Source organism: Coregonus clupeaformis, chromosome 7 (assembly GCF_020615455.1).
Source record: "Coregonus clupeaformis isolate EN_2021a chromosome 7, ASM2061545v1, whole genome shotgun sequence".
NCBI lineage: Eukaryota > Metazoa > Chordata > Actinopteri > Salmoniformes > Salmonidae > Coregonus > Coregonus clupeaformis.
The window spans coordinates 16,280,379-16,292,593 of record NC_059198.1 but is presented as its reverse complement, the minus strand read 5'-3'; the positions used below and the strand labels follow the sequence as shown (position 1 = coordinate 16,292,593).

Sequence of the window (12,215 nt, the reverse complement as noted above, 5' to 3'; positions counted from 1 at the left end):
TTGCACTGCAGTATGTTAGACTAGCATGTTGAAAACCCTGTGGCTATGCTGTGTGTGTGCTCAGTGTGTTTCAGCTGATCCATCAGGCAGGTGTTGCTGACCTGTTTCTTCTGCCTCCTCTCGTTCCTGGCCTCATTGGCCACACGCATCCTCTGCTGCTCCTGGAAGTCACTCTTGTCCTGCCTGATACGGGACTCCAGCGGTGGGGGGTCTGTGGATGGGCTTGATGGCTGTGGGGGTCCCAAAACTAAAGAGGGGCCTTCAGACACACAACATTAGAAACAAAAAAGTCACTGTGCTGAAATAAAGAGTCAAATAACTAGCTACTATGCTATGTCCGGAGTAGGTTGGTGTTTAGCCCAAAACTTGAGTTAAGTAATATATATTTAAGGCTACAATTTCAAGCCAGGAATGTGTCTGAGGCAGGGGAGAACAGCTGGAAAAGGGGATATCATTTGATTTACACAACATGCCTACCACTTTGAAGATGCAAAATATTTCTAATTGTGAAACAAACAAGTAATAAGACAAAAAAAATGAAAACTTGAGAGTGCATAACTATTAATACTAAGTTAATACTTTGTATAGCCACCTTTTGCAGCAATTACAGCTGAAAGTCTCTTGGGGTATGTCTCTATAAGCTTGGCACATCTAGCCACTGGGATTTTTGCCCATTCTTCAAGGCAAAACTGCTCCAGCTCCTTCAAGTTGGATGGGTTCCGCTGGTGTACAGCAATCTTTAAGTCATACCACAGATTCTCAATTGGATTGAGGTCTGGGCTTTGACTAGGCCATTCCAAGACATTTAAATGTTTCCCCTTAAACCACTCGAGAGTTGCTTTAGCAGTATGCTTAGGGTCATTGTCCTGCTGGAAGGTGAACCTCTGTCCCAGTCTCAAATCTCTGGAAGACTGAAACAGGTTTCCCTCAAGAATTTCCCTGTATTTAGCGCCATCCATCATTCCTTCAATTCTGACCAATTTCTCAGTCCCTGCCGATGAAAAACATCCCCACAGCATGATGCTGCCACCACCATGCTTCACTGTGGGGATGGTGTTCTCGGGGTGATGAGAGGTGTTGGGTTTGCGCAAGACATAGCGTATTCCTTGATGGCCAAAAAGCTCAATTTTAGTCTCATCTGACCAGAGTACCTTCCATATGTTTGGGGAGTCTCCCACATGCCTTTTGGCGAACACCAAACGTGTTTGCTTATTTTCTTCTTTAAGCAATGGCTTTTTTTTGGACCACTCTTCCGTAAAGCCCAGCTCTGTGGAGTGTACGGCTTAAAGTGGTCCTATGGACAGATACTCCAATCTCCGCTGTGGAGCTTTGCAGCTCCTTCAGGGTTATCTTTGGTCTCTTTGTTGCCTCTCTGATTAATGCCCTCCTTGCCTGGTCCGTGAGTTTTGGTGGGCGGCCCTCTCTTGGCAGGTTTGTTGTGGTGCCATATTTTCAATTTTTTAATAATGGATTTAATGGTGCTCCGTGGGATGTTCAAAGTTTCAGATATTTTTTTATAACCCAACCCTGATCTGTACTTCTCCACAACTTTGTCCCTGACCTGTTTGGAGAGCTCCTTGGTCTTCATGGTGCCCCTTGCTTAGTGGTGTTGCAGACTCTGGGGCCTTTCAGAACAGGTGTATATATACACTGAGATCATGTGACAGATCATGTGACACTGTGTGCAATCTAACTAATTATGTGACTTCTGAAGGTAATTGGTTGCACCAGATCTTATTTAGGGCTTCATAGCAAAGGGGGTGAATACATATGCACGCACCACTTTTCCGTTATTTATTTTTCAGAATTTTTTGAAACAAGTTGTTTTTTCCATTTCACTTCACCAATTTGGACTATTTTGTGTATGTCCATTACATGAAATCCAAATAAAAATCACATTTAAATACAGGTTGTAATGCAACAAAATAGGAAAAACGCCAAGGGGGATGAATACTTTTGCAAGGCACTGCACCTAGTCAGCTGCACAACTGAATGCATTCAACCGAAATGTGGCTTTCTCATTTAAACCTCTGAATCAGAGAGGTGAGGGGGCTGCCTTAATCAACATTGGCGCCCGGGGAGCAGTTGTTGTGGGGGTTAACTGCCTTGCCTTGCTGGCTTGTGGATTCAAACAAGCAACCTTTCGCTTACTGTCCCAACACTCTAACCGCTAGGCTATCTGCCGCCACTGCCCCCTCTCATTGAAGCCACAAAGTTCAAGGCCGAACGCAGTACTGTAGGCTGTTTCCAGAAAGTAGGATCCCCCATTATGGTGAATGGGAAAATGGCAACCAGTCAAAGGTTTGGACACACCTTCCCATTCAAGGGTTTTTCTTTATTTTTACAAAAACTTTGAAATAACACATATGGAATCATGTAGTAACCAAAACAGTGTTAAACAAATCAAAATATATTTTTGATTCTTCAAAAGTAGCTACCCTTTGCCTTGATGACAGCTTTGCACACGCTTGGCATTCTCTCAACCAGCTTCACCTGGAATGCTTTTCCAACAGTCTTAAAGCAGTTCCCACATATGCTGAGCACTTGTTGGCTGCTTTTCCTTCACTCTGCGGTCCAACTCATCCCAAACCATCTCAATTGGGTTGAGGTCAGGGGATTGTGGAGGCCAGGTCATCTGATGCAGCACTCCATCACTCTCCTTCTTGGTAAAATAGCCCTTACACAGCCTGGAGGTGTGTTGGGTCATTGTCCTGTTGAAAAACAAATGATAGTCCCACTAAGCCCAAACCAGATGGGATGGCGTATCGCTGCAGAATGCTGTGGTAGCCATGCTGGTTAAGTGTGCCTTGAATTCTAAATAAATAACAGACAGTGTCACCAGCAAAGCACCCCCACACCATCACACCTCCTCCATGCTTCACGGTGGGAACTACACATGCGGAGAACATCCGTTTACCTACTCTGCGTCTCACGAAGACGCGGCGGTTGGAACCAAAAATCTCTAATTTCGACTTATCAGACCAAAGGACAGATTTCCACCGGTCTAATGTCCATTGCTTGTGTTTCTTGGCCCAAGTAAGTCTCTTCTTATTGGTGTCCTTTAGTAGTGGTTTCTTTGCAGCAATTCGACCATGAAGGCCTGATTCACGCAGTCTCCTCTGAACAGTTGATGTTGAGATGTGTCTGTTACTTGAACTCTGTGAAGCATTTATTTGGGCTGCAATTTCAGAGGCTGGTAACGCTAATGAACGTATCCTCTGCAGCAGAGGTAAAAAAAAATCTGTGGCAGTCCTCACGAGAGCCAGTTTCATCATAGCACTTGATGGTTTTTGCAACTGCACTTGAAGAAACTTTCAAAGTTCTTGAAATTTTCCGTATTAACTGACCTTCATGTCTTAAAGTAATGATGGACTGTCGTTTCTCTTTGCTTATTTGAGCAGTTCTTGCCATAATATGGACTTGGTATTTTACCAAATAGGGCTATCTTCTGTATACCACCCCTACCTTGTCACAACACAACTGATTGGCTCAAACGCATTAAGGAAAGACATTTCACAAATTAATTTGAACAAGGCACACCTGTTAATTGAAATGCATTCCAGGTGACTACCTCATGAAGCTGGTTGAGAGAATGCCAAGAGTGTGCAAAGCTGTCAAAGGCAAAGGATTTGTTTAACAGTTTTTTGGTTACTACATGATTCCATATGTGTTATTTCATAGTTTTGATGTCTTCATTATTATTCTACAATGTAGAAAATAGTAAAAATAAAGAAAAACCCTGGAATGAGTAGGTGTGTCCGAACTTTTCACTGGTACTGTATATATATATATATATATATTTCTTTACACAATCATAGTACCAATAATTGCTTTTATCACACCACATGTATGTCCTTGAACCGATAATTTTTTTATCGCACACAGAGGTTAAGGATAATTGAGTTGCTACCACCAGCCTACAGTACCCCGGTCGGCCTTCAACTTGAGATACTAAATGAGAGGGGGGCAGCACTGAGTTAGCCTGAAACGTCACTTCCTAGAGTAGCTCAAACTACGAATGCAATGTTTCCAAAAACTCCTCCATGAGCAAGATGGCAATTCGTCAAATGGCCACTAAGACTTCAAATACTGAAATGTAACCAATGTCGTCACAATGTTATAACAAATAAGCATTAATGGAAGATTATGAGGAGGGAGATTAGCTTGGAAACAAAAAGCTTGGATTATTTACTGCAAATTATGCCTTATGTCCTGTCCTGCACACAGTTCCTCTGTATCTGCAGCTGGAAACAAGGCAAAGCCACTCGCTGCTCCAAGTTTTACAAGACAGGTATTTGATTTGTACAAAAGGGGCAAAAGACAGCACAAGTGGTCATTTGTGCACAATAAGACATAGGACCATTACATTATAGTATGCAATCAACCATGGAAAACAAATGTTTGATGAAATATTATAATGGTGTGTCACACCTCTACTGTCATTGGGCGATGTCTGTGAGTGTGATGTGCTTGGGGGGCAAGAGCTTCCCGCATCTTTGGGAGGGTTGAATGCAGCGAATGCCGTTGAAACTGGCAGGGATGGAGTTTTGACCAGCTTGTGCCTCAGATTTTCACCTTGTAAAAGCCTGACGTAAACACATAGAAAAAAACATGAAATATTTGACATGTTCAGTTATTGACAACACTTGTCAGTTACCCATCCTGTTTTGACATCGGAAAACATAGTTCCTTGCCTGTCCATTTAAGGGTTATGGTTTGGGAGGACTCACCACTCAGCTGCATCCGGCACAGAGAAGTGTCCTGCCTGCACGGCAGACTGGATCTGCTCCTCACTGAAGCCCATCTCACAAAGGGTATGGAACAACTCTCCGATAGTCTGCAACAAGGCCATAGGGTTGTGAGACAAACAGGAAAAGTCATAAGAAACATCGAGCTTATACACAAACCGACTCTTGCCCTAACACAAAAGGGGCGGGGCAAAGGGTGCCCATGGTGTCTTTGAGCAGATCAATCAGAAGATGCCCTACAAAGTCAATCAATAGGTCAATAATGCCTGAATGAAGTGAAGTGTGGCTGATGAATGGAGTGATTGTTTTGCTCTGACGACAAAGTGCAAGTTTGATCAAAGACAGCAGCTGATTGAAGCTCGCTAGCCTAGAGATTAATCATTATAGGGAAATGCTGTGTTGTCATACAAGCTTGTTTTCTAGGTCTGATAAAGCTCAACAATTTCATATGTATGTTCAACTAGCTGGCTAGCTTAGTTGGTATCTAGCTAGCTGTATTGTACTTCCAGTGCCAATGAATAAACTATAGTCACAGATAGAACAATGAGACAGATATTTCACCGGATGTATAAATGTGAAGCATCCGCTTGGCGTTTCCACTCAATACCAACTATGGTAGTGAGAGGAAGCACACTGGCCGACAGAGTAAGAAGATGGAACGAGATGGATTTTGGCCGACATTCTGCACATTTTCTCATCGATGAAACATTTGATCTCAATACAGTTTTCGGTTTCTAAAACTACAATCTGTTATGGACAGAGTGGACTAAGTTTTGTAGACTTTACCCTTTGCAAAAGTTTTTTTTAAATCGCGCTGTTTAGAAGGAGTGCAAAGGCGAATTGAGTTACTGCACACGCGCACTTCACAGAGGAGCCCTTCCCTAACGGAAATATGCAGATGCTGCTAGATCGCGCCAATAGAATATAGGTAGCTCGTGCTTGCGCTCTGCCCACCTCCTTGCTTGGTCTGCCCACTTAGACTCATTTGTTCCTATTGGAAACGACAAGCTGTGGTCTATCTTGGTTTAGTTATACAAATATTTGCTATAGTCTAGGACCTCTACTCTAGGTTAGAAACTTCGACGTGTCATGATGATCACTCTGAACTCCCCTTCTTCAGGGAAATGATCAAAATCCGGGTATTTTCTTTTAGCTCACTCTAACCTTAACAGGGCCCTTTGTATCTTAATGCAGATAACTACCGGTAGCTAGCTTACTGTCATGCTAGCAAGCGAACTACTGCTACGGGAATTTACAATGGAGGATGTGCTAGGTACAGACAGTAGCTAGCTAACTGATTAGTTACTACTGGACCAACTGTTATCTAAGTAATAACTGTTATTCTTTAGAATCGAAAGTATTAAATCAGTTGGCTAGTTACAACTTACCGGAGTGGAATCCATACTTTCAGTTTCAGTGGCCCTAGCTAGCTATGTGCCCTGTTGTTGGCTTCCATGTCAAGGAAAGATTAGTAGCCAGAGCCAATGGCTACACTACAGAATGCGAAATGAACCTATGAAAACTGCTGACAGACAGTGGGAAACGCCCCCAAAACCACCAGTATTCTAAAATAAGCAAATGTTTATACAGACTACACACAAATGTTTGAACACTTCGTCGTTTCGTTTCAATATCGAAATAACGGTAGCAATATGTACTCAGACAAGACAGTCAGCAAATTATAATCCACACCACATAACCAGCAGCTCGTGGTACCTCTTCAGAAACAAGTATAACTGTATTTGAACAGCAGGGGTCACGCTTGCTCCATTTATTCTCCTCTGACCATGGTTTATACACGGCAAGAAGAGTAGTAGAGTCGTGGTCAAAAGTTGAGAATGACAAGTATTGGTCTTCACAAAGTTCGCTGCTTCAGTGTTCTGAGATATTTTTCTCAGATGTTACTATGGTATACTGAAGTATAATTACAAGCATTCCATGAGTGTCAAAGGCTTTTATTGACAATTACATTAAGTTTATGCAAAGAGTCAATATTTGCAGTGTTGACCCTTCTTTTTTTTAAACTTCTGGGCCACATCCTGACTGATGGCAGCCCATTCTTGCATAATCAATGCTTGGAGTTTGTCAGAATTTGTGGGTTTTTGTTTGTCCAACCGCCTCTTGAGGGTTGACCACACATTCTCAATGGGATTAAGGTCTGGGGAGTTTCCTGGCCATGGACGCAAAATGTCGATATTTTGTTCCCCGAGCCACATAGTTATCACTTTTGCCTTATGGCAAGGTGCGCCATCATGCTGGAAAAGGCATTGGTCGTCACCAAACTTGGATTGTTGGGAGAAGTTGTTCTCGGAGGATGTGTTAGTACCATTCTTTATTCATGGCTGTGTTCTTAGGCAAAATTGTGAGTGAGCCCACTCCCTTGGCTGAGAAGCAACCCCACACATGAATGGTCTCAGGATGCTTTACTGTTGGCATGACACAGGACTGATGGTAGCGATCACCTTGTCTTCTCCGGACAAGGTGTTTTCCGGATGCCCCAAACAATCGGACAGGGGATTCATCAGAGAAAATGACTTTACCCCAGTCCTCAGCAGTCCAATCCCTGTACATTTTGCAGAATATCAGTCTGTCCCTGATGTTTTTCCTGGAGAGAAGTGGCTTCTTTGCTGCCCTTCTTAACACCAGGCTATCCTCCAAAAGTCTTCGCCTCACTGTGCGTGCAGATGCACTCACACCTGCCTGCTGCCATTCCTGAGCAAGCTCTGCACTGGTGGTGCCCCGATCCCGCAGCTGAATCAACTTTAGGAGACGGTCCTGGCGCTTGCTGGACTTTCTTGGGCGCCCTGACGCCTTCTTCACAACAATTGAACCTCTCTCCTTGAAGTTCTTGATGATCCAATAAATGGTTGATTTAGGTGCAATCTTACTAGCAGCAATATCCTTGCCTGTGAAGCACTTTTTGTGCAAAGCAATGATGACGGCACATGTTTCCTTGCAGGTAACCATGATTAACAGAGGAAGAACAATGATTTCAAGCACCACCCTCATTTTAAAGCTTCCAGTCTGTTATTCTAACTCAATCAGCATGACAGAGTGATCTCCAGCCTTGTCCTCGTCAACACTCTCACCTGTGTTAACGAGAGAATCACTGACATGATGGCAGCTGGTCCTTTTGTGGCAGGGCTGAAATGCAGTGGAAATATTTTTGGGGGATTAAGTTAATTTTCATGGCAAAGAGGGACTTTGCAATTAATTGCAATTCATCTGATCACTCTTCATGACATTCTGGAGTATATGCAAATTGCCATCATCAAAACTGAGGCAGCAGACTTTGTGAAAATTAGTATTTGTGTCATTCTCAAAACCTTTGACCACGACTGTACAGTTTGCCTGCTACGAAGATTAGTACAGTTTGCCTGCTACCCAAACGCTACGCCACATAGAGCAGCGAAATAATTCAGTTTGAGTCGTCAGCCAAAAGGACAGTCAGTTTCCCCTGCCAAATGTATGAGAACTTGTCAAGAAAATAACAGTGGACTTGAACTATGATGCTGTATACACTACATGACCAAAAGTATGTGGACACCTGCTCGTCGAACATCTAATTCCAAAATTATAGGCATTAATATGGAGGTGGTCCCCCCTTTGCTGCTATAACAGCCTCAGCTCTTCTGGGAAGGCTTTCACTAGATGTTGGAACATTGCTGCAGGGACTTGCTTCCATTCAGCGACAAGAGCATTAGAGAGGTCGGGCACTGTTGTTCGGCCTGGTTTGCAGTCAGCGTTCCAATTCATCCCAAAGGTGTTAGATGGGGTTGAGGTCAGGGCTCTGTGCAGGCCAGTCAAGTTCTTCCACACTGATCTCAACAAACCATTTCTGTATGGACCTTGCTTTGTGCACGGGGGCATTGTCATGCTGAAACAGGAAAGGGCCTTCCCCAAACTATTGCCGCAAAGTTGGAAGCACAGCATCGTCTAGAATGTCATTGTATGCTGTAGCGTTAAGATTTCCCTTGACTGGAACTAAGGGGCCAAGGCAGAACCATGAAAAACAGCCCCAGACAATTATTCCTCCTCCATAAACTTTACAGTTAGCACTATGCATTGGGGCATGTAGCGTTCTCCTGGCATCTGCCAAACCCAGATTCGTCCGTCGTACTGCCAGATGTTGAAGCGTGATTCATCACTCCAGAGATCTCGTTTCCACTGCTCCAGAGTCCAATGGCGGCAAGCTTTACACCACTCCAGCCGACTATTGGCATTGCACATGGTGGGCTTAGGCTTGTGTGCGGCTGCTCGTCCATGGAAACCCATTTCATGAAGCTCCCGACAAACAGTTATTGCTTCCAGAGGCAGTTTGGAACTAGGTAGTGAGTGTTGCCACTGAGGACAGACCATTTTTACCCGCTACGTGCTTCAGCACTCGGCGGTCCCGTTCTGTGAGCTTGTGTGGCCTACCACTTTGCGTTCGTTTCCACTTCACAATAACAGCACTTACAGTTGTCCAGGGCAGCTCTAGCAGGGCAGACATTTGACTGAACTGACTTGTTGGAAAGGTGGCATCCTATGACGGTGTCACGTTGAAAGTCACTGAGCTTCTCAGTAAGGCCATTCTACTGCCAATGTTTGTCTATGGATATTGCATGGCTGTGTGCTCGATTTTATACAAATGTCAGCAATGGGTGTGGCTGAAATAGCCGAATCCACTAATGTGAAGGGGTGTCCACATACTTTTGTATATATAGTGTACATGTCCCAGATTGGGCGGGACAGTCCCGCATTTTGGCCCATTGACCCACATCCCAAAACCAAACAATCATGTCCCGTATTTTATCAACAAATTCAAACACCACAAACGTAGAAAAAAAGGTTGATTTGTCCCGTATTTCAGTGAGACATTCCAACCTGTCTGTTGCGTTTATTAAAAAATGTATATCATAAGAATGTGGTACTGGGTTAAACACTTCTTTAATCGTTATATAGAGATCTGATATTCTGCGCAGCGCAAGACGAGACGTAGGCCAATGTCATAGGCCTATCATCAACCAATCACACTTCTCAAATCCAGCTAAACTTGGAGACAGTGTTGCCAATTTAGCGACTTTGTTGCTATATTTAGCGAGTTTTCAGACCCCTCTAGCGACACATTTTCAAAAAAGCGACTAGCGACAAATCTAGCGATTTTTTTCTGGTGTTATTGGAGACTTTTGGAGACTGACGTGAAAGCACGTATCGTTCTTATTCTTCTCAACGAGCAGCGGGTGCTGCCGTGGGCCCCACCCCCGGGTGCTGCCGTGGACCCCACCCCAGTCCCAAAGCACTCACAGGCGGCCCAGTCCTCGCGCAGCAGTCCCACCCAGCTGCAGTCAGAGCAGGAGATCTTCCAGACTGCAAATGAATCGCGCATGCGGGAAGCCGCCGCTGGCTGATCCCGCCCTGGCTTACATTCAGGGCAGGATGTAAATGTAGGGTGTTTTTTCCTCACTTTTTGTTTCTCCCACAATGTTATTCCTCTCTCCTACAGCGTCCATCACAATTACATGCACATGTCCAATTATGCAAATTAGGTGATGACGTCATTTAGCAACTTTAGCAACTTTTAGGACAGCCAATAGCTACTTTCCTTACTGAGGAGTTGGCAACACTGCTTGGAGAGGACAGTTAGGCCTCACTACTTACAAAAAGCATGCTTCTGTTGAAGAGCTAGAGAAGTAAGTAGCCTAAATAGCCGTATTAGACTGAAAGATATGGGTACTTTTGTCAAACTTGTGAGGCTCTCCAGTCTCCATGTCATTGCTCATTCAAATTTGTTGCTACTTCACTCAGTCCCGTTTGAAAAATCTACCTTCCTGTTTTACATTCCCTGAGACCAACCAGAAATGTTTCCTTGGCCACATATTCCCAGATTTTCATAATGCATCACCAAATTTTGTGCAAGGAAAAATAATAGGATACTGTAGGTTCCCTTAAATTAGCTCGTTCAGTGCAGCGGACTGCAGGGGTGTGTGTGTCGCCATAGCGCACCAGAGCGTCGCTCCGCCACTTCTCACAGTGGTGCTCATTTAGTAAAGTTAGATCAAAGTCTTGGAAGATCACATAATGATTAATTAGTATTATACATAACAGAAACAAATATAATAGCATAGTATAATGTTACAGTTACACCAAAAACACCACCTAATTTCTTATGAGATTTTAAGATGGTTAGTTGAATAGTCCAACAACAACAAAAAATCTAATGTAGCCCAAACTCAACAGCACGCGAATGTAGGCTACTAGGCAGAATGTGCTTTGATTGAAACAAAATACAGGAAGGCTATATAGTTTAACACCATGTGCTCTAATTTGCAAACGAAACAGTAGTAATTCAATTGCAAGAAGATCTAAATGCTGCCCCCCAAAAAAATTTTTTGCAGGCTACACTGTTCCGGCGAATGTCCCGTAAAATCATCCTGTTGTCCCGCATATCTTAAATGTTTCAACCTAACTACTATAGACATCTCAATTCACTGCAATTCTAGCTAATTCTTTGGGTCAGACAATAACCAAATGTGGGGTTCTATTTTCTTACAACTAGATGTGATGCCTAGCTTAGAAAGAATACATTAATGATTAAACATAATAGGTTTGTGCTGTACTGATATAGATTGTTTAACATAACAAGCTGTGATTAATGTGAGGAACCATTAGGGGGTAGGCTGAGACAGACTTGTGACTCACACACACACTGCCTCTTTGTTAAACCGCTCAAGGACATGTGTTCTGCTACAATGAAGAAGAACAAACTATGTCTGAGGTTGCTGACTCGAGACAAGTTGTAAAGATAACAACTAATGCCCGGCAACAGTGAAGCGCCAAGGGGCTGGGACCGGCCTGTGCGCCATCGATAGGTTGGGTAAGTTTAAACCACACCCAGCCTCTACTCTGACAGGCCCAGCAGGGAGCGGGAACTATCTCTGTCAGAGTATTTAAAGAAGAACTTATAACAATGGCTCAGTTCTCTGTCTGCCCTGCATGGTGTTTCAGTGGGCCTGTATATACGAACATCATATTTACCATTCAAGTGTTTGCATTAATAAAAATACTAGTCTATTTTAGAAGACGTGTATTGACCTATTTTTGTTCCTATACCAGATTTGAATTGACGCAACTTAACAATTGGTGACCGCCGACGTGATCTGGTAGAGGGACTTCGCTGGGTATTGTCCAGCCGATTGGACATCGCTGTCGTTGGACGGTGTGTTTCACAAAGAGTCCGGACAACTAAAAACAGGTAAGCAGACACCTATTGGTATATAACTAAAGTTCTGCACATTGGCTTTATCCAAATTAATTTTGTGAAACACCTGTTTGATGTAAGTGAACCAAATTATGAATTATTATATGAATTATTATGAGTAGATAAGCATCATATTGTGACATGCAAACCTGTGGTGAATGTGATGTTAAACCATCGTACCATAGACTATTGTTCCACCGGCAAGGTCCGTAACTACGAGGGTACGG

General features: G+C 43.5%; 1 protein-coding gene across 2 annotated transcripts in view; it reads right to left on the bottom strand.

Annotated features, from left to right (window-relative positions):
* The window catches only part of LOC121569909, a 33,638-nt gene extending 27,231 nt beyond the window's left edge, over nt 1–6,407 (bottom strand). For both annotated transcript variants that reach the window (XM_041881237.2, XM_041881238.2), the window contains exons 1-4: nt 6,137–6,407; nt 4,731–4,837; nt 4,432–4,586; nt 102–259 (exon numbers count right to left, since the gene is read on the bottom strand). In XM_041881237.2, the coding sequence (XP_041737171.2) occupies nt 102–259; nt 4,432–4,586; nt 4,731–4,837; nt 6,137–6,151 (435 nt within the window). In that variant the 5' untranslated portion in view covers nt 6,152–6,407. The remainder of the gene's footprint in view (nt 1–101; nt 260–4,431; nt 4,587–4,730; nt 4,838–6,136) is intronic.
* Between the last annotated feature and the right edge of the window lie 5,808 nt (nt 6,408–12,215).